Raw genomic sequence first — 23,301 nt, forward strand, 5'->3', positions numbered from 1 at the left:
CTCAGAACTTCACTTCATCATGACTCGAGACCTCCGGAAGACACCCCACCAGTAGGCGGCCGACTTTTACTCTTTCAGCAAGTCTGGCTGCCTATTACAGAAGACATGTGGGTCAGGGAAATAGTGTCTTCCGGATACAAGACAGAGTTCACTTCCGTTCCACCGAACCGGTTCTTCCTTTCTGTTCCTCCAACACCACCAGAAAAGGCTCGTGTTTTCCACCAAGCGGTTTCCTCTCTCCTTCAATCAGGAGTTGTGGTGCCGGTTCCCGCGAACGAGAGATTCCGAGGATTCTACTCAAATTTGTTCGTAGTCCCCAAGAAAGGAGGCGGCGTCCGACCCATACTGGACCTAAAACAGCTCAACAATTACGTACAGGTCCGTCATTTATGCATGGAGTCCCTCCGGTCCATCATTGCATCCATGGAGCAGGGAAAATACCTCGCCTCCATAGACATACAGGATGCGTATCTCCACATACCAATTGCTCCCGCCCACCAAAGGTTTCTCAGGTTCGCGGTCAACCAAAACCACTACCAGTTTGTCGCCCTTCCGTTCGGACTCGCCACGGCTCCAAGAACGTTCACCAAAGTCATGGCGGCCACCATGGACGTCCTACACTCGAGGCATTCTAGTCGTCCCGTACCTGGACGACCTCCTCGTCAAGTCTCCCACTTTCAAAGACTGCGAGGTCAGTGTCTCAATCACTCTAGACACTCTGAGTTGCCTGGGACGGCTAGTCAACCTACAGAAATCGTTGACCATCCCAACTCGGACTCTAACATTCCTGGGAATGGTATTCGACACCGCCAGGGGCCTGGTGCTCCTTCCCAAGGACAAGACACTGGCCATCCGTCTGGGAGTTCGCACACTCCTTCGCAGTCCTCCTCGATCTCTCCGGTTTGCCATGAGAATCCTCGGCAGGATGGCAGCAGCAATAGAGGCAGTGCCATTTGCCCAGTTTCACCTCAGGGTCCTTCAACTAGCCATACTCAGATCTTGGGACAGGAACCCTCTCTCCCTCGACAGGGAGTTCAGGTTGACGTCATCAACCAGGAGGTCCCTGCATTGGTGGCTCAAACCAAACTCGCTTACACGAGGGAAGCCATTCCTCTCAGGACAATGGAAGATCCTGACTACCGATGCAAGCCTGACAGGCTGGGGGGCGGTGCACCTACATCACAGGGCACAGGGCAAGTGGTCACCGAGGGAAGTGACATTGCCTATCAATGTTCTGGAAATCAGGGCCATTCTCTTGGCACTGAGAGCATTTCATCACTTGCTTGCAGCCTCGCACATACGGATACAGTCGGACAATGCCACGGCTGTGGCATACGTGAACCACCAAGGCGGGACCCGCAGCGCCCAGGCGATGAGAGAAGTGGCTCATATCCTCCGCTGGGCGGAAGACACAAGGTCGGTACTTTCTGCGGTACACATTCCAGGTGTAGAAAACTGGGAAGCCGACTTCCTCAGCAGGCAAGGAATGGACTCGGGGGAGTGGTCTCTCCATCCCGAGATTTTTTACCAGATCTGTCAACGCTGGGGAACCCCGGATGTGGACCTAATGGAATCCCATCTCAATACCAAGGTTCCCAATTTCATGGCCAGGACACACGACCCGCGGTCGCTCGGAGCGGATGCCCTGGTCCAGGACTGGTCCCAGTTCCGACTCCTGTACATTTTTCCACCCCTCCCCCTAATCGCCAGGGTCGTGAGGAAGATCAAGCAAGAGGGAGTTCCGACCATCCTCATCGCGCCAGACTGGCCCAGACGTACTTGGTACGCCGACATCGTCCAACTTACGGCAGACGCCCCCTGGCGTCTACCCGACCGTCACGACCTTCTGTCTCAAGGTCCGTTCTTCCACCAGAATTCAGGGGCTCTCAATTTGACGGCATGGCCCTTGAAACCTGGATTCTAACCCAGGCAGGTTTTTCACCGGCAGTCATTGCAACTATGATCAGGGCAAGGAAGCCTGCCTCCGCCAAGCTCTATTATCGTACCAAGAGAGCTTTCTTTTCTTGGTGCGAATCTCATGGACAAGTCCCACTCCCTTATTCCCTCCCGAAGGTACTAGGTTTTCTTCAATCGGGCCTAGATGCCAAGCTATCCTTAAGTTCGCTTAAGAGTCAGGTGTCGGCGCTTTCAGTCCTTTTTCAAAAGCGCATTGCTATTAAACCGCAAGTAAGGACTTTCATCCAGGGAGTTTCCCGATTGGTTCCTCCCTACAAACGTCCGCTGGATACGTGGGACCTCAATCTGGTCCTGACAGCATTGCAAGCTCCACCCTTCGAACCTCTTAGAGGAGTTCCACTCTCCATTCTGTCTCAGAAAGTGGTTTTTCTAGCGGCGATCACCTCGTTACGCAGAGTGTCGGAATTGTCAGCACTTTCCTGCAGATGGCCTTTCCTAGCCTTTCACCAGGACAAGGTGGTTCTCCGCACGGTACCATCCTTCCTTCAGAAGGTTGTGTCCAACTTTCACCTTAATGAAGAGATTTCACTGCCTTCCCTTTGCCCGGTTCCGGTTCATAGAGTGGAGAAGGCTCTGCATACGCTTGACCTCGTCAGAGCATTGCGGATTTACGTGTCCAGGACTGCACCTTTCCGGAAATCTGATTCCCTCTTCATTCTTCCGGAAGGTAGTCGCAAGGGGTTGCCGGCTTCCAAGGCTACCCTTGCCAGGTGGATCAAGTCCACCATACATGAGGCCTACCGACTTAACAGTTCCCCTCTTCCGGCCGGTATCACGGCACACTCTACACGGGCAGTAGGGGCCTCCTGGGCCATTCGGCATCAGGCTTCGGCACAACCAGTGTGCAAGGCGGCCACTTGGACTAGCCTACACACGTTTACGAAACACTACAGTGTTCATACCCAGTCCTCAGCGGATGCGAGCCTGGGTAGACTGGTTCTGCAGGCGGCAGTACCCCAAGTCTAGGGGACTGTCAGCACAATATTCGCCCACTGCTTCCCACCCAGGGACTGCTTTGGGACGTCCCAGGGTTCTGTGTCCCCCAATTAGGCGACAGAGTAAAGGAGATTTTTGTGTACTCACCGTAAAATCTCTCTTTCTCTTAGCCTTTAATTGGGGGACACAGCTCCCACCCTGTTGCCCTTACGGGCCGTTGTTTCCTGTTGAGTTCTCATATTGTTCTTTGAGCTTGTACATAGTAGCCTTCTCACAGGCATGGTTATGTTATTTGGTTACGTTCCTCCTTATGCTTTGGCACAAAACTGGAGAAGGCTGACGCCGTCCAGGGGTGTATACTGCAGAGGAGGAGCCAAAGTTAATCTTTTTCAGATTATGCATAGTGTCGCCTCCTAGTGGACAGCAGCATAACACCCAAGGTTCTGTGTCCCCCAATTAAAGGCTAAGAGAAAGATTTTACGGTGAGTACACAAAAATCTCCTTTTATTGAAATAAACACTCCCTGACACTATCATGATTACTTTATTTTAAAAAAGTAACCTCACAGGTCTGACTCACTCCAAGCGGATCCTCCACACAATGCCTATGGAGCCTCGCTCTGATGCTTCATATGCTTTGCTAACAATCACTTCTGGGTCATGCTGCGCTGAGCAAGACCCGGCGACTCTGGTGAGTGATAAAGTTATTGATGTCACCGCTCATCAGAATCGCTGGGTCTCGTGCTGCACGACCCAGAAGTGGCTGCCTGCAAAGCCTATGAAATGTCTGAATGAGGCTCCATAGGCACTGTGCGGAGGATTCGTTGGACTACTTCGGACCTGTGCGGGAACTATTTTTTTTTTTAATAAAAGTGGTGAATGAGGGAAATGTTTTATTTCTGTGTTTTGTGTGCATGTTGTTTTCAGGTTTCCAATCGCTGGACTACATTGATTTGGGCGGACTACATTGGGCCTGTGTTTTTTTTTATTCTTTAATAAAGTGGTAAGCCAGGGAAAGTTTTGGGAAGTGTTTATTTCAATAAAAGTTTGGTTTGCATGTTATTCTTTTGTTTCATGGGTTAGTAATGGGGGTGTCTGATAGACACCTCTCCATTACTAACACCAGGGCTTGATGTCAGCTGTGTTTTTGGACAATTCACAACTGACCTCAACCCCAAGCTCATTGCCATCGCACCAGGGCATCGTTAATGCCAAGGAAAAATGCCAGAATTGGAGCCTCTCATGTGATGTTCCATTTTGGAGGTAGCTGAGGGCTGGTATTTTTAGGTTGAGAAGGGCCCAATAACCAGGGACCTTCCCAGCCTGATAATATCAGCTCTCAGCTTCTTTGCTGGTTAACAAAAATGAGGGGGACCCCACATTTTTTTCAAATATTTATTAGGTTAAAAGATGTACAGCAAGTTACACATTAAAGGCACAAATTTTACAAATAGCTAGATATTTGTCACATATGTATCTATCTATACATGTAACTATTATCTTTTTTTTTTCAATTTGTTTATTAACCATAAAACAACGTATACACATATGTATATGGCCAAGTAGTATACATGCATATGTCCGCACAAACATAAAAGTACAGCAACCTTGCACATTAGATTCTTAATACAACTTTTGGTTTCATAAATCCATGCAACAATGCAGAACAGCTGCACTAAAAATAGGCTGAACTAGATGGACATAAGGTCTTCCTTCAGCCTTCAAAACTATGTTACACTGCTGTGAGGATAATAAACCAAGTCAACAGATAGGCATAACATCTTGTCTTTATAACCACTTGGTGACATACATCTTAAAATGACATTACACCTTAATTAAACAACAACTACTACTAACACACTGCCAAGCACAATTATGTATTATTATAAATAGCCATTCAATGCCATAGGATAGTCGAAGGAATTTTAAGTATAATATTTATGGTGGTACCGAACGACCACGTACTAGAACGGTAAGATAAGAGGAGTTCCATCTATCCCAAATTTTGCCAAATTTCCCAAGACAGCCCGATTCTGATACAATGTTCGCTCATACGGTATAACCGAATTTACCAATTCAAATAAAGGCTCTGAGAGAAGGATGTACACCACCCATCCAACGCAGTGCCAATATTTTTCTAGCCAGAAAGAGTGTCTCCCGGAAGAAAATTCGAACACAATGTCCCCACATCTCCCTGTCCAACACCCCGAACAAACAGACCAGTGGGTTAAGGGGAACCGGGATTTGTACTAGTGAAGTCAACAGCGATGTTACCTCATTCCAATAGGAGAGGATAATAGGGCAACTCCATACCATATGAGTAAAATCTGCATCCGTCGAATGACATCTCAAACACTCCGAAGACTGGAGTCGACCCATTTTGGAGAGTCGTGACGGGGTTAAATATGACTGGTGTATCATATATAGTTGAATCATTCTATTGTTGATTGATGGAGACACCCCAATCTAAGATTCAAGAACCTCTTCCCAATCCTCCTCCTGAGCATAAGGAAAAAGACCCTCCCACATTCTCCTTATTGCCACCACGGCAGAGCCTGCTCCCACAGACAGCATATAAGTGTATAGAGCGGAAATGAGACCCTGGGGCCCCTGCAACATAAGGATTCCTATTAAAGGGAAAGATGAGATAGTTTGGAACTCACCCGCGGAGAGTAGGTGTGACTGGATAGCTGATCTAAGCTGAAGGTAGCGAAAAAATTGGGACCTTGGGATGTTTTTGGAGTTTGCTCGAAGGACACTAGAACACCATTTACATACAGTGCCTTGCGAAAGTATTCGGCCCCCTGGAACTTTTCAACCTTTTCCCGCATATTATGCTTCAAACATAAAGATACCAAAAGTAAATTTTTGGTGAAGAATCAACAAAAAGTGGGACACAATTGTGAAGTTGAACGAAATTTATTGGTTATTTTAAATTTTTGTGGAATGCAAAAACTGAAAAGTGGGGAGTGCAATATTATTCGGCCTCTTTACTTTTAGTGCAGCAAACTCACTCCAGAAGTTCATTGTGGATCTCTGAATGATCCAATGTGGTCCTAAATGACTAATGATGATAAATATAATCCACCTGTGTGTAATCAAGTCTTCGTATAAATTCACCTGCTCTGTGATAGTCTCAGGGTTCTGTTTGAAGCACAGAGCATCATCAAGACAAGGAACACAACAGGCAGGTCCGTGATACTGTTGTGGAGAAGTTTAAAGCCGGATTTGGATACAAAATGATTTCCAAAACTTTAAACATCCCAAGGAGCACTGTGCAAGCAATCAGTGAAATGGAAGGAGCATCATACCACTGCAAATCTACCAAGACCAGGCCGTCCCTCTAAACTTTCATCTCAAACAAGGAAAAGACTGATCAGAGATGCAGCCAAGAGGCCCATGATCACTCTGGATGAACAGCAGAGATCTACAGCTGAGGTGGGACAGTATGTCCATAGGACATCAATCAGTCGTACACTGCACAACTTTGGCCTTTATGGAAGAGTGGCAAGTAGAAAGCCATTTCTCAAAGATATGCATAAAAAGTGTTGTTTAAAGTTTGCAACAAGCCACCTGGGAGACACACCAAACATGTGGAAGAAGGTGCTCTGGTCAGATGAAGCCAAAATCAAACTTTTTGGCAACAATGCCAAACAATATGTTTGGCGTAAAGGCAACACAGCTCATCGCCCTGAACACACCGTCCCCACTGTCAAACATGGTGGTGGTAGCATCATGGTTTGGGCCTGCTTTTCTTCAGCAGGGACAGGGGAAGATGGTTAAAATTCATGGGAATATGGAGCCAAATACAGGACCATTCTTGAAGAAAACCTGTTGGGAGTCTGCAAAAGACCTGAGAATGGGACGGAGATTTATCTTCCAACAAGACAATGATGCCAAACAAAGCAAAATCTAGAATGGAATGGTTCACAAATAAACGTATCCAGGTGTTAGAATGGCCAAGTCAAAGTCAAGACCTGAATCCAATCGAGAATCTGTGGAAAGAGCTTAAAACTGCTGTTCACAAACAATCTCCATCAAACCTCACTGAGCTCGAGCTGTTTGCCAAGGAAGAATGGGCAAGAATTTCAGTTTCTCAATGTACAAAACTGATAGACATACCCCAAGCTACCTGCAGCAGTAATAGCAGCAAAAGGTGGCGCAACAAAGTATTAAGTTAAAGGGGCCGAATAATATTGCACGCCCCACTTTTCAGTTTTTGTATTTCCACAAAAATTTAAAATAACCAATAAATTTCGTTCAACCTCACAACTGTGTCCCACTTGTTTTTGATTCTTCACCAAAAATTTACATTTGTTATCTTTATGTTTGAAGCATATGATGTGGGAAAAGGTTGAAAAGGGGGCCGAATACTTTCGCAAGGTACTGTATAAGTCTTTGACCATTGAGACCATGTGAAATCCAGAACTCAACGGATGGGTGGTTCAACAGCATCGAAAAATAACCATTGTTCCATAATGGCATTTCAGCTACAATATCCCCAAAATGGACCATCTTTTTAATTTGTTTCCAGACTGAGCCCGCTAATCGGAGTAAAGATAATAATCGGGGAGTGCCGGGTTTATTCGTTTCTAAAAAACCCAGCGGGCAGTCAATTCTTGCAGCATGGGCCAGATGACTTTCAGAGTTAGGGCCCCGTTACACACTTCAATGTCCCAGCGATCTGACGTGCATGGGATCGCTGGGACATAGATAGCTGATCGCTGGTGAGCTGTCACATAGGCAGACTCACCAGCGATCAGGACCAGCGAGCATGCTGGTATCCAGGGTAAACAGCGGGTATCTAAGTGACGCGCAGCTCTTCGTTACCCGCTGTTTACCCTGGATACCAGCTCCCAGCGTCTGCTGTACGGCGCTGGGAGCTCGCTGATCGTTGGTATATCGCTGTCACACGCAGCAATGTGTGCTGCCCAGTGGGAGACCAACGATAGATTTATGGCCCAGACCATTAGGCAACGATTAACAATCAGCCAACTGATCGTTGCTACGTGTCACATGCAACAATGTCGTTTCGACATCGCTGCAACGTCACCAAACTGGTAACGTTGCAACGATATCGTTCACAATATCGTCGCGAGTAACGGGGCCTTTAGGCAAGCGACTGTCAGGCATCCATCTACTCAAGGTCTTAATCTGCCCAGCAAGATAATATAAATGAAAATCTGACAGCGCTGCCCCGCCCATCTGTTTAGGTCTTTGTAAAATAGATAATTTAAGCTTGGGTCTGGTTTTCCTCCTGTATCTATTATCTTTGCACATCTTTTACACATAAAATCAGTAGTTTCTATTCTTCATTCTATTCTGATTTTTGTCACACGGACGGCACACTGATGTACACAAGTACACACAGACAGCCACACGGACAGTAAAAACAGGCAGTCTCACATGTACGTATTTTTAAGCAAACGTGTGAAGGCCCGGGCCTAAGTCAGTGCCGCAGACAATAAATGGAGAGAAGGTTTAGCTAGAGTAAGGCTATGTTCGCATGTTACTTTTTTTTCTGCAGCCAAAACCTGATCTCTTGGCAGTAAAAAAGCTGCAGGAAAAAAAAGCAGGTTTTGCTGGCTTTTTTGCTGCTTTTCTTGCTGCATTTTTCAGGATCCCAAAGTTCAACTTTGCTTCTACTATACAAGCATGAACAAGGTGTAAGGCCACTAATGCAAGACATATGAGAAACCATAAAAAATTTTTGAAAAAAAAAAATGTTAAATTGATCATATTAGTCAGTGGAAAAAGATTTCTAAATTCTAAAAAAAAATAGTTACTATTCACAACAAAAAACTTCAGGAGCTCAGGAAAAAATACATAATTACAAAAGTAACAACAGCGGGCAGGCGGGGGGAGTTGAATTGCTCTGGAATAGTTTACCCAAGACATTGGTAGGGCATTTTGTAGGGTGGACACTTAAATTTCACATATTGGTCAGAGCCATTGAGCTGGCTGGGTAACGTTCAATTTCACACATTGGTCAGGCAATGTAGTTACACATTATTGGTCCACTGAATTGCTCAGGCAATTGTTAATTTTAACACATCACTAATTTCATTAAACTATACTAATCCTGTATCTGCTTTTTCACTAACAGCCCAGGAAAAGCTAATGACAATGTTCACTGCTGCTTTTCTTCGCACTAAGGCTAGTTTCACACTAGCGTTTCTGCCGCCTGCGCACGGCCGCCGATAAGCCCTGCCCCCTGCCGCACTTCCTCCTGACATCACCGCCTATTATCGCACATGGCCGCATGCGATCTGCGCACCCTATCTTTAATATAGGGTGCGCAGACCGTGTGCTAGTAGGATTTTTGAGTGCGCTGCGCACTTTTGAAGGTGCGCCGAGCGCGCCAAAATGCAACATGCTGAGTTCGGCGCACACCGGCACACCTACAAAAGTGCGCAGCACACTCAAAAATCCTACTAGCGCATGGTCTGCGCACCCTATATTAAAGATAGGGTGCGCAGATCGCATGCGGCCATGTGCGATAATAGGCGGTGATGTCAGGAGGGGGCGCGGCGGGGGCAGAGATTATCGGCGGCCGTGCGCAGACGGCAGAAACGCTAGTGTGAAACTAGCCTTACTCATTTGCTTTCTAAGGGTGAAAAAATGCTACAAAAGTGCTGAAAGGAGTGACATGCTGCAGTTTTCAAAATCAGTTAGAAAAAAAAAAACAAAAAACAGTGTGTGCATGAGATTTCAGAAATCTCATAGCTTTTGCTGTTACTGTAAAAAGCCACTTTTAATTTACAGAAAAAAGCAGTAAAAATGCAAGCCTTAAGGCCGGGGTCACACTTGCGAGTGCAATGCGAGAAACTCGCATCAATACCACGCACTGCCGCCGGCACTCAGGACCGGAGTGTGCGGCCGCATGTACTTCTATGCAGCTTAACGCTCCGGTCCGAACCTCCGGCGGCAGTGCCTGGGTATTGATGAGAGTTTCTCGCATTGCACTCGCAAGTGTGACCCCGGCCTAACTCTGATCTCCCAATGATCAGCAAACTTATCCCCAATTCTACAACCCTTTAATAAAATCATTGTGGATGCACTGCTGGAGAAACAAATGGCAAAAAAGGCCTCAAGTAGTAATAACAGGCAAAACAAATAAATTCAAAAGGTGACACAAAAATGGCTTCTCAAATAATTTGGCTGAAACGAAATCTTGAACTGTTCATAGATTTTTTTTTTTTAATCACATTTACAACAAGTAGTGGAGCTGGATAACAATTTCTCCAAGTTTGTTAACAGATAATCTAACGAACTTTAGACTTACTTTACAATTGGGCCAACAAAGACCGTGTGTGTGTCGACTTCTTCTTCTTCATCTTCAAAGAACTGCAAGTGAGGTGTGGTGTTCCGCAATTTCATTCGAGTTTCTGACGTAGCCTTTATGAAAAGGAAAAAAAAATAGCTGTGAACCACTCCTGGCTTATGACAGCCATATATCCAGTGCAGTTGGCTGCGCAGTGCCTGAGATCTGACCTATGTATGAAGTGCCCTTTTCAGAAAAGTGATACATTTTCTACACTGTTGATTTCTGATAAAATTGCAGCATACTACACAGCAATAATATATTGGGGGCTCCAAGTTGCTTGAGACATTAGACCAAAATTTTCAGTGTCATTTCACTGCAGGTCTAGCTTTAGGGTATGTTCACACGTTGCGTTTTTGCCACAAAAAAATAACACAGCATTTTACAGTGTCAGCAAATGGGAGATTTCTGAAATCTCATGCTGCTTATTTTTTTCCTTGTAGACTTGAAGCAGTTTCAAATACGCAGCATGACAGTTCTTTCTATCACCCATTCTAATAGATGGGAAAAGACGCATTAAAGCCACATCAAAACAGCACGCAAAAACATGCATTTTTTATGCATTGTTTTTTCTGTCAACAGACCGGTTGTCCTTATGTAGAAATGTCTGCAGCAAATACTTAACGTGTGCATAAACCCCTGGTATTAACAAATGTTTAAAACTTTAACTTCTGTATAGAGTGTATTGCAACTATAGTTTAAAGTGAACCCATCACATTGCACATGTAGTCTGATCTGTACATACTACATGGCAGAGAAAGAAGCGGAGCGAATAATACATAGGTCTGTGGGAAAAGATTCAGTAAATCATATAATTAATTGAAATCCCTGATGTTTGTATACATACAAGTCCAGTGGGCGGTCCTACAGTGATTGACAGCCAATCTCAGAATGCAGATATACAAAGACTGTCAATCACACAACAGGACCGCCCACTGGACTCCTCAATACACAAACATACAAGGGATTTCAATTAATGAATTACTAGTGATGAGCGAATGTGCTGGGATCCGGTGTTATCCGAGCATGTTTGGGAGCTAAACCAGTGTCTTCAGCGTGCTCGAAAAATAAATTTGAGTTCCTGCGGCTGCATGCAGGGATTGCCCGTTTGTTAAGCAATCACTGTATGTGTTTCAACTGTAACAGCCACGAGACATGTAGGCACAGCATCTGAAACATAATATTTGAGCACGCGAAAACACCCGGGTTAGCACCCGCGCATGCTCGGATTGCACCTTTTAAGCAGTGATGAGCGAGAGTGCTCGCTACTCGAGTTTGCATCAAGTGCTCTGGTACACATAGGGTATCGCGGGTTGCTCGAGTGGCAAGCTCGAGTCTAAGCCCCGCATGTTTTGCCGCTGTTAGGCTGAGTGCAGATGTACTTTTTGGCCCTGCGGATTTTTCCGCGCAGAATGGAAGAAATCCGCAGGTCAAATTACCTGCATTTTTCCTGCGGATTTCTTCCATTTTTCATGTGGTTTTCTTGCGGTTTTCCCCCTGCTGATTTGGTGACGGGGAGATGGAAAACCGCACAAAAGAAGTAACATGCTGCGGATTTTGTACCGCGGAAAAATCCGCAGCGTCTGCACAGCGTTTTTTTTTCCCATTCATTTTAAGGCTACTGTACATCACAATGCGGATATGCAACGCTTCTGCGGGTTAAAATCCGCTGCGGAACCGCAGCAAATCTGCATCGTGTGCACACAGCCTGAGACAGCCAAAGAACATGCGGGGATTGCATGTGTAGTATGGCAGGCAATCCCAGTGTGTTTTTTTGTTAACAGCTGCAAAACATTAGGGGCAGGGATTTGAGTATGTCGCTCAAGCACCCGCGATACTCTGTGTGTACACGAGCACTTTTGCACATTACAAACTACAAATTATACTGAAACTTTTCACTGAAAAATGTTTAACAATGTGATCAGTTCCTCCTGTCTCTATAACATCCTGACGGGTTCCCATCGCGACTGGTCATGCATGACAGCTTCACTTAAAAGAAAAAAAATAAAGTGTCATGACAGGATATTTCAATGTCACATTAGAGCAGGCCATATACTTTCAATAGACACAGGCTAAAGGCATATCGAACCGTCAGTCATCTCTCAACTCCCCCATACACATGAACGTTTGGCACAGCTGAGTGTTCACGTGTTCTTAAAAGGAAGCGGGGAGAAAGCCACTGCTACAGCTCTCGGAACTTCAACACTTCAGTAAACTTTTCATTTGAGAATCTCCAGTGCACGCTGTGATACTCAAATCAGATCTCATCAGGGGGCTGGGGCTACGGTCACTGCCACAGATGCTGCCCCCATCCGAAAACAGGATGTCATCAGTAACGTGTTTCGGGGACTAGTCTCTGCTCTCTCCTTTTCAATGCGCACTCTTTCTGGCTCTTCACTTCTATTCAGTGCTGGCTAAGAGCACCAAGCCAGTGCACTTTCAGAGCATTATAGGGCAGAGACAGCATACTGAGCATGCATTGGCATTGACAGCCTGTGCATGCTCAGCAGAACAAGGACTAGTCCAGCCGCCTGAAATGGACGTTACAGCCACGTAATAACTGCAGCTCAGGCCGCCTGGTGACATTCCCAGAATCCCAGTATGCACTGGGGGTTCTCAAACAAAACTTCAGCAAAAGTATTTATTTAAAAAAAATAAAGACAATGCAGGCAGGACATTAGAGTAGAGTGAATTTGTAACTGAAGTATATTAAAATGTTTTTATATTATTAAATTGAATAGACATTTAATATGAAATTCACCATTGGTTTCAGACCACCCCTTAAAGATTTCTTAAGGCATGATGCCTGGCAATTTATACCTTTCCGAATTAAAAGTTATATATTAATTCTCTCTTCTTTCTCTGCATTTTATACTAGTATTTATTATGAGAACTGCCTAGACACAAAAAAAAAATCCTAAAAGGGGCTCTCCAGGTTAAAACAACAAATCACTTGTCCAAGGGTCCGGGTATAGCTTGTTGATTGGTGGGAACCGGCAGAATGGAGTGCATGGAGCGCACATGCTCGACCGCTGCTCTGCTCATTTCCTATGGGGATGTTGAGTGCTGCCCTTGACCTTTTCCAGCAGCCCCATAGAGAATGAATAGGGCCCGGGTCAGGCGTGCAATATGCCACGCCATTTTGAAAACGGGGATAAAGCTTCCCAGTAGGGATAAAAATGCCCCGTTCTCACTGTCAGTGAAGGTCACAGCGGAGGGACACCACAAACCAGCAAGTGATCACATCTCCTGTGGATTTCCTGTAAGATTTACATAGGATTAATATCAAAATTACAGGTAAAAAGAAATACAAGCATTTGAACAGTAGCAGGGAGGAGTCCCTCATGCAGAAAATAATGAGAAAAAGAAAACATTTACGCTTCGAGTTATGTGGTCCTTTGGAGTGGAAGCTGCTGAAGGTGTTTCTGTACCATGATTGGTGGAGGCAACAAGTCGTCTATTTGCTTCATCAAATGACATTTTTGAAAAAAAGTTGGGAATTAATTGTTTTTCTCCAACTTCAGATTGTATCCTTTCGAAACAAACAATTTCATGTGCTTCTAGAGGTCTGTCAAAGATTAACACAATGTATTGCTCTGCTATGCCTACAACAGAAAAGTGCAGACAATTATTAACAAGCAGGACTCCATTCATCATTTTTTAAAAAAATTTTTAAATGCCTTATGTCGTTATATTTGTTGACAATTTTGCGCCAAACTCGTCAAAATACCACACAAGGTTAATTAACTTTGTTCAAACTCTAAACTGCCCTTTATTTCTGTCTTTTTTGCATTTTATTTTTTAGAGGAAAGAGTTGCACATGTTTCGCTATAATGTTGTAAAATTTACACAACTGTTTCATGTGTACATAAAATAACAAATGCAGGACTAGAGTATATTTGTGCAAAATTCTTAGACATTTTAAAATAGTCGCAATTGATAAATCAAGTGAAAAACATCTGGAAACCCTAAACACTGCCTACAATGGCAAAAGAAAACAAAAAAACAGGTGAACACATAAAATAAACTTAAAAAAGAAGAAGGCGCAAATAAAAACAAGCAAAAAATACCAAAAACTAGAGAAAATGGAGAAAATGCAATAGTGAATCAGGCCATATATCTTGGTGTGATAAAATAAAGGATAATCCAGCCCAACAGACATACATATTGAATAAAGAAGATTGTATTATACCAAGGACGACTGGTAAAACATTTATTAAAATAAAAAAAATGGCATCTACTTGTTCATCATTAAGGGTGTGGTGGCACCAGAAACGCATATACGCCATCTTTGCTTTTAACACGAATGTTTAACCAGTCGTCCTCTGTATGATCTCTACAAATAAAGAAGATTGCATGTCATTTGGGCTGGATTAGCCTTCCTTTATCAAGTTTTCTCGTGCCAAGGCAGAGCCCCTATCTGTGCTGCAGACTGCATGCGAATAACCTGAGGGTGATCTGGAATATTATTTTATCTATTATATATCTTAATACAGTTAAAGATTAACCAAAAATAAGTAATAACCTGCTGATCACTGGGGTTCTGACTGCAGGGACCACCCAAAGATACATAAAATGGGATTATGGAAGATCCTGAAAGTAATGCAGGTGTGCATGCTTGGCCTCTACTCTATCCATTGTCTATGACAAGCAGAGTACAGCTGTTTCTGGCAGTCTTATAAGCGATGAATGAAGCAGAGGTCAGGCACACACACCTCTGTTCCAGTCAAAGTTCTAGAACCCAGATTTTGGGATCACTGGGGGAGCCAACAGAGGAGAGTTATCGCCAGTGGCGTAATTTTAAACTCATGGGAACCAATACAACATTTCCAACAGGTTCATTAACCATCAATGGTCTTTAAAAAGAAAAAAAAATGCCCTACTGCTTAAATTAGGTTTTTGTGTTACATGTATTAAAAAGAAAAAAATAATTGGGAATGCTTTTTTTTCATATCATGATCTTTATTAAATAGTAATCTTGCTGTTTCCGCACCAGTCATTGGGGCTGTTTTAGAATTCCTGTCCTTTTAGGAAGAGTTTTTATGGAGGCTCATTATCATTAGAAGCAGGATCATAATGACAGGTAACGCCTCTATACACAGCTGGTAACTTAGGATCCACTAATCACAATAGGGGATGTCACAGCAGACCTGCTCCCACTCCCTTCACATTGACATTTGCACATTCAATAGTCACTTCAATGCAAAAGATAGGGCTATGTCTGACCATTGTGGTGATGGCCATGTTTATTTTACTAAAACAATAGGAAATTGGTGTCTAAAAAGGTCCTAGCAGCCAATATGAAGGTTCTATTTTTTATTTTTATTACAGATTGTAATATGTAAAAAGAAAAAAAGAAAAAACGATAAACATTCTTTACAAATAAATTAAAGCTTCTGTTTAATAAGTATTGGTATTGTCATGTACTTTGAGCCCTCCTGGTCTTCAGGGCCAGGTACAACTCCAACACCCGCAGCCACTATAGTGAAGATACTAGTTATCCTCTATTCTATGGATAGAGAAGAACGTGTTATTTTGGGAATAACCCTTTAAGACTATGTTCAGATATACATAAGTATAATTACAGTGTAATTTGACGTATAACTCTGGTTCACAAGTGCCTAGGATTAGTCATGTCCGTCGCTTAAAAGGGGTTGTCCGGTCCAAAATGATAATTCTGCAGTCACTCTGTCACCGCAGACTCATGAATCCTCCCAGTGAATGCACTCTGGACATTCGCTGCTTTCTGAGCCAGGACTGGCAGGTACATATGCGATATAGATACCCCCGACCACAGGCCAACTTGTGGACGCGGCCTCACTCCATTCACTTGCATTGAGCAAATTCACACCTACTGGGCAGCTGCATCACTAAACGGAGCACGACTTTGCTCCATATAAGTGTATGGTGCGAGGTCGCGCCCACTTTTCGGCCTCTGGTTGGGAGTATGTATAACGCATACATACCCTCCTCCAGTCCTTGCTCAGAAACCAGTGAATCCTCGCAAAGCACAGTGCTTGTGCTTGAGGGATTCATAAATTTGCAATCACACATAGTGACTGCAGACTTATTATTTTGGACCAGACAACCCCTTTAAAGAGGCTGGCCACTATGTTTTTTATTGATATTCTATCCAGCTGTAATTGGCGCCATCCTGGAAGTTCTTGGATGCTTCGTTTTGAATATGGGGTTGATGTGCATTACCCAGCCGCTATAGAAATTATGGAGCTGTTGTGTTTCGGCAGAATCTGAAAACTTCCAGCTGGCGCTGGTAACATCTTGGGTGCGGTGTCACCCACCCCACCAATCAGATATTGATGGGCCATCCTTAAAATAGGTCACCAATGAAAAAAAGTAGTGGCCAACCCCTTTAAGAAATAGATTACTACTAAATCACATTACCTGACAGTCTACTGAATAACTACTGACGGCTGAATGCATACTGTACTATAGCCATATTCCTTTAAGATTTGGAGTCTCAAATGTGAAAAAAAAAAAAACCATGAGCTCCAGAGGGTATACAAGTGACGGAGGTCCAACTAGAAAACCAACCCCAAACACAACTGAGAAGACTTACTTGTAGAATTGCAGTCATACCATCCAGCTTCATTTTCTCTGCTCATCTGAAACTGTGACCGCAGCTTGTTACAGAGACCCGGCGTACTTTGAAAATAGACTACTGGAAGTTTTCTTGCACTGCACCATTCACACTTTGTCAGCTCAGAAGTAGGCAATATTAATTCAAAACCATCTTCATCATTAAGTGCTGTGAACAAGAAACACAACATTTAACTCGCAGAGACATGAACAGAATTTTCCGACCAACAGTGAAGTTTGAAGATGTGAACAACATGGTGAGTAGATGGTTTTTAGCAAACGGCACTCGCAAACTTCATACGATTGAATAGCTTAGTTTCTCACCGATAACGGTGTTTCTCGGAACCCATGACAGCACCGTGGATCCCCTCTCTCCGTGGTGCTGTCATGGGTGACAGAGAAAGAAGGATGAATGGACAAATGTATGGAGACATTCTGGGTAAAAATCTGCCACCTACCAGGATGATGACGAAATGAGGGTGGATATTTCAGCAAGACAATGATCCCAAACATACAGCCAGGGAAAAAAGCTCAATTGGTTTCAGAGAACAAAAGATGGATTTTTGGTTCTTACCGTAAAATCTCTTTCTTGGAGCCTTCATTGGGGGACACAGAATACCATGGGTGTATGCTGCTGCTGCTAGGAGGCTGACACTATGCAAAAACAAGAAAATTAGCTCCTCCCCGGCAGTATACACCCACCGACAGGCACCAAGCACCTCAGTTGGTGAAAAAGCAGTAGGAGAAGCAACGAGAAAAACTCGAACCATATGTACCAACCCAACAAGGGACTCTAAGACCCAACACGGTACAACTTAAACAGGGAGGGTGCTGTGTCCCCCAATGAAGGCTCCAAGAAAGAGATTTTACGGTAAGAACCAAAAATCCATCTTTCTTTATCGCCTTATGGGGGACACAGAATACCATGGGACGTCCCAAAGCAGTCCCAAGGGTGGGAACAGCAAAAAGGGACGAAAGTAACCGAAAGGCTCAGGTCGGCCGGTGAGCCACCGCCGCCTGCAGGACCTTCCTACCAACCACAGCATCAGACGAGGCCTGGGTATGAACCCTGTAGAACCTCGTGAAGGTGTGCAAAGATGACCAGGTTGCAGCCTTGCAAATTTGCATGGCCGAGGCCTGGTGACGAGCAGCCCACGAAGTCGCCACAGCCCGGGTGGAATGAGCTGTTACTCCCGGAGGGGGCCGCTTTTCCTGAAGACGATACGCTTCCAGAATGGTAGAACGAATCCAGCGAGCGATCGTGGATTTGGAAGCCGGAAGGCCCTTCTGGCGACCTTCAAAGATGACCAGCAAGGAATCGGACAGACGAAAGGAAGAGGTCCTGGCAAGATAGACACGCAGGGCTCTAACTACGTCCAGTTTGTGGAGAGACTTCTCAAGAGGATGAGATGGAGCCGGACAAAAGGAAGGAAGGACGATATCCTCATTGATATGGAAAGCGGAAACCACCTTTGGAAGAAAAGAAGGAACGGGCCTGAGAACGGCTTTGTCCTGATGGAGAATGAGGTAAGGGGAACGACATGACAAGGCCGCCAATTCAGAAACTCTTCTGATGGATGAAATGGCGATCAAAAAGGTGACCTTCCAAGAGAGAAGGGACAAAGGAATGTCCTGGAGAGGCTCGAACGGCGCCTTCTGGAGCGTGCTAAGGACGAGGTTGAGATCCCACGGGTCTATTGGCGAATGATGAGGAGGAGCCACGTGGGAAACCCCTTGTAGAAAGGTCTTGACCTGTGGTAGAGAAGCTAGCTCTCTTTGGAAGAGGATAGAGAGAGCGGAAACCTGGCCCTTGAGCGTACTGAGGGACAGACCCACGTCTAAGGCCTGTTTCACACTTCCGTTTTTTCAAATCCGTCAAAATCCGTTGGTTTCCGTAAAAAAACGGATCCGCCATTTTTTTCAGGATCCGTTTTTTTTGTCCCATAGACTTCCATTAGCGGTTACCGCGGATCCGTCAAAAAAACGGATCCGTTTTTAAAAAAACGGATCCGTTTGCATCAGTTTCCGTCAAAAAAACGGAAACGGATCCGTTTGGCGGACACAAAAACGGAAGTGTGAAACAGGCCTTACCCAGCCTGAAGAAACCCCAGGATAGACGGGATAGAAAAAGACATTGGGAAGACTCTTATCATCGCACCAACGGAAAAAGGCCTTCCAGTACCTATAGTAAATGCGAGAAGAGGCTGGTTTCCTGGCTCTGATCATAGTTTGAATAACCTGACTGGACAGACCTGATTCCTTCAGAATTGCGGTCTCAACGGCCATGCCGTCAAACTCAGAGACTGAGAATTCTCGTGGTAAAGGGGGCCTTGCGAGAGAAGATCTGGATGGTCCGGAAGCCTCCAGGGAACGTCCGCGAGCATGTTGACCAGTTCCGCGTACCAAGGCCGTCTTGGCCAATCTGGAGCGACTAGAATCACTGGTACGCCTTCCGATTTTATCTTTTTGACCACCCGAGGGATCAATGCCAGAGGCGGGAACAGATACGGAAGTTGAAACTGGGACCATGGAGTCACCAGTGCGTCGCATGCGACGGCTAGAGGGTCCCTGGACCTGGCTACGAACTGCGGCACCTTGTGGTTCATCCGAGATGCCATGAGATCGACATCCGGGGTGCCCCAACGGTCGCATATCTGAGAGAAAACCGCGGGGTGCAGGGACCATTCGCCGGACGCTAGGCCCTGGCGACTCAGAAAGTCGGCTGCCCAATTTTCCACCCCTGGAATATGGACGGCGGAGATTGTCGGAACGTAACGGTCTGCCCAGCGTAATATCTTGGCCACTTCTGACATTACTTGTTTGCTGCGCGTGCCCCCCTGATGGTTGATGTACGCCACTGAATACGGACCAGCTTGCCGGAGAGGAGGGGCTGCCAATGAAGAAGGGCCAGGAAAATAGCCCTGATCTCCAAAAGATTGATTGGGAGGAGAGACTCCTGTGGCTTCCAACGGCCTTGGGCCGCTTTCTGATGGAACACGGCTCCCCATCCTAGAAGGCTCGCATCTGTGGTGATGATTTGCCACTGAGGCGGAAGGAAGGACCTCCCTTGGAGAACTGACGCTGGCCGTAGCCACCAAGTGAGAGACTGCCTCACTCTGAGAGGAAGCCGAAAAGGCCGGTCCAAGGACATCGTGGTCTTGTCCCAGGCTGAAAGCAGAGACAGCTGGAGGGGGCGAAGATGAAACTGCGCAAAGGGCACTGCTTCCATGGAGGCCACCATCTTCCCCAGGACCTTCATGCAGAACCGAATGGGAATGGGAGCAGGCCTCTTGAGAGTTCTGATGCCCTTGGACAGAGTTGTAAATTTTTCCTTTGGAAGAAAAACACGGGCTAGCTCCGTGTCGAATTCCATACCCAGAAAGGTCAGACGCTGGGTGGGGATCAGAATGGACTTCTCCTTGTTGACCAGCCAACCTAGGCGGCTGAGAGTGTCCAGGGTTATCTGAAGGCTCCGGAGACAGTCCTGGCGAGACGAACCCTTGATCAAAAGATCGTCCAGATAAGGGATGATGAGGATCCCTCTGGAGCGAAGGATGGCCATGACGGTCGCCATCACCTTCGTGAAAACCTGGGGCGCTGAAGCCAGGCCGAAAGCAAGAGCTGTGAACTGAAAGTGGTCTCCCTGAAACGCAAATCGAAGATACTTCTGATGTTGCACACAAATTGGAATGTGCAGATAGGCATCCCGAATGTCCACTGAGCAGAGAAATTCCCCGGGCTCCATGGAAGCAATCACCGACCGAAGAGACTCCATCCTGAAATGAAGAATCTTCACGTGGCGATTGAGCAATTTGAGGTCCAGAATAGGACGAAGAGAGCCGTCTTTCTTCGGGACTACAAAGAGATTGGAGTAAAACCCGGAAAACCGTTCGTCTGAGGGAACAGGAACAATGACTCCGGCGGAAAGAAGGGAGGAAATGGCCTGGAGAAAACCCGGAATCTGGGCCCGCTGTCGCGGAGGCCGAGACCGGAAAAACCATCTGTTCGGGAGTGAAGCAAATTCGATTTTGTATCCGGATGCGACGAGTTCTCTGACCAAAGCGTCGTCGACAACGGACAGCCAAGCATCCGCGAAAAAGGAAAGTCTGCCTCCCACCCTGGAAGAAATTCCAGGTGGGGGTGACCCATCACTTAGACGAAAATCTGCCGGAATTGGCTCCTGCAGATCTGGAATATTGACCTCTAGATCTCCAGCGAGGAGCGGGTTTGTAGGAAGGTTTTCTCTGATCCCGCTCCCTGGTGGCAGGCGGCCGATCCTGTTGAGTGGCTCTCTCCGTGGCAGAGAAGGGACGAAAGGGCCTGAACGGTCGAAACCCCCTTCTGTTGAAAGGACGTTTTGGTCGAGACTGGGGAAGCGAAGTACTTTTACCTCCAGTGGCATCGGAAATTATCTGATCCAGCTTTGCTCCAAAGAGCCTAGATCCATGGAATGGCAGATTGGTAAGCGACTTTTTCGAAGTAGTGTCCGCATTCCATGACTTTAGCCAAAGGACTCGGCGTACAGCTACTATGTTGCTGTTAGCCCTTGCTACGCAGCCGGCCGCGTCCAAGGAGGCGGCCAAAAGGTACTTTCCCGCCTGGTTAATCTGATCTGCAAGATCTGCCAACTCGTCTTGAGGAGCTGACGCTAAGATGCCTCTGCGAAGAATTTTTGCCCAAGCGGAAATGACCTTCGCCACCCAGGCGGATGCGAAAATAGGGCAGAGAGAGGCGCCAGATGCCTCAAAGATAGACTTAGCCAGAGATTCAATCTGCCTGTCAGTAGGATCTTTGAGTGATGCCCCGTCTGGCAGAGAGAGCACAGTTTTTGAGGCTATCCGGGAAACTGGAGGATCTACCTTGGGAGCCTTGGACCACTTTGAGAGCAGATCTGCGTCAAAGGGGTACAGAACGTCCAAGTACTTGCGGCCTGAGAAACGTTGCTCAGGGCGCTCCCAGTGTTTGGATAAGGTAGTGTCAAAATCGTTGTGATTGGGAAAGGTTCGAGACGGAGGTCTGGCTCGTCTAAGGAGAACAGAGCTTTCCTGAGTTGGAGCCTCATCCTGTTTAAGTTTTAGTGTTTGGAAGATAGCTGCAATAAGACTATCGACCATGTCCCGCGTTTTAGAAACGCTGTTCCCCTCTGAGCTAGCTTCCGAATGAGAATCCTCGCCTGACTGAAGGTTGTCATCCGAGGAAGGAGAAGGAGGCCTGGGAGCGGAAGGGCCCTGCGAGCTCGAAGACGAAGTGGACAGGGCCCGCTTCCTAGAAGTCCTTCCCTGTCTGTCTCTCTGAAGGTCGCGGTCAGGTGTGGACGACTCACCCCGAGAGGTGGTCGGGGCAGAGGTGGCTGAGGATAGCTGAGGTAATCGTTCTAAGACCTGGACCAGCGACTGTGATACTTTTGTCAAGTCAGAAAACAGACTGTGACATTCTAACGGCCCACTCCGGGGGGGGAGAGAGGAGGGAAGAGCGCCCTCCTCCCGGGACTCTGTGCGTTCCTGAGATGCTGACATATTTGAAGGACTGCAGGGGGGGCAGAATGGGGACGACTGACCCGATGCCCACTTCTTTTTACAGTGCCACAGGCGTAATAGGTAGCGGTGGGCCTGAAGCAGAGATCCCCTGAAGGGTTGGGCATAAGTAAACTGCACTGATTGGCTGCAGATATTAGGGAATAACTGCCGAGGAGAGCTAATCCCTGCCCCAGAGCCGAGCCTACCGAGATTCTGTGCGAGCAGCAGAAGAAAACGCCGAAGTGTCCCCCAAGCAGAGCAGAAAGGAGTGGTTCAGGCATCAGGAAACGCTGTGCTGGGAGATGGGGGCGGAGCTTAGCGGCCACGCCATGATTGGTTAATAGCGACTGGGGAGGGCATGGCAGAAGAGGGGGCTGCCATCCAAGAGAGAAAGAAGCCCTGTGATGGGCTAGAAAGGGCGCGCTGAAAAGAGCGCGCTCAGGAAGGTAGGAGGGAGAGCAGAGGAAATCCCCGCGCTGAGGGGAAAGTGAAAGTGAAAGTGCCTCCCACCCTGACGGCGCCGCAGCCCCATGCCCGACATACCGCGCTAAGGATGATCTGACCAGGTCCTGACGCTGCGGTGAGTGAGGGGATCCCCGTAGACTCCCTGGCTAGAGCAGGGAAAGTGAAGGAAGGCAAGCGGCTGAGCGCGCGACAGGCAGAAAAGGGCGGGAGATTCAAACTTGTGGAACTGCAAAACAAGGTCCCTTCTTCTCCCATGTCACTGGAGCTTATGCGGGGCCGGAGGGAACGTACAGGCACTTACCTGACGTCCCAGAAGAGGATGACCACAGGGGCCCACGGGGAAACGGCAGGCCGCTGGGGGGGGGAAGGAGTCCTCTGTACCCGCATCCTGCAGAAGACGGCTTGAAACACCTGCGATCGCCGTCTTCCTCTCAGCCCTGTCCCGAGAAAGGGGTGAGGAGGGGGATTCGGCAAGAACCAGCCACCT

At 46.6% G+C, this 23,301-nt stretch overlaps 1 protein-coding gene across 6 annotated transcripts in view; it reads right to left on the reverse strand.

Annotated features, from left to right (window-relative positions):
• The window catches only part of SENP6 (SUMO specific peptidase 6), a 234,313-nt gene that overhangs the window by 77,884 nt on the left and 133,128 nt on the right, over positions 1-23,301 (reverse strand). For all 6 annotated transcript variants that reach the window (XM_073569311.1, XM_073569310.1, XM_073569306.1 and 3 more), the window contains 3 exons: positions 16,814-17,002; positions 13,615-13,841; positions 10,198-10,310 (listed from right to left, as the gene is read on the reverse strand). In XM_073569311.1, coding sequence (XP_073425412.1) covers positions 10,198-10,310; positions 13,615-13,841; positions 16,814-17,002 — 529 coding nt within the window. The remainder of the gene's footprint in view (positions 1-10,197; positions 10,311-13,614; positions 13,842-16,813; positions 17,003-23,301) is intronic.

This window comes from Dendrobates tinctorius, unplaced genomic scaffold (genome assembly GCF_039654945.1).
Source record: "Dendrobates tinctorius isolate UK_male_01 unplaced genomic scaffold, ASM3965494v1 ptg000024l, whole genome shotgun sequence".
Lineage (NCBI taxonomy): Eukaryota > Metazoa > Chordata > Amphibia > Anura > Dendrobatidae > Dendrobates > Dendrobates tinctorius.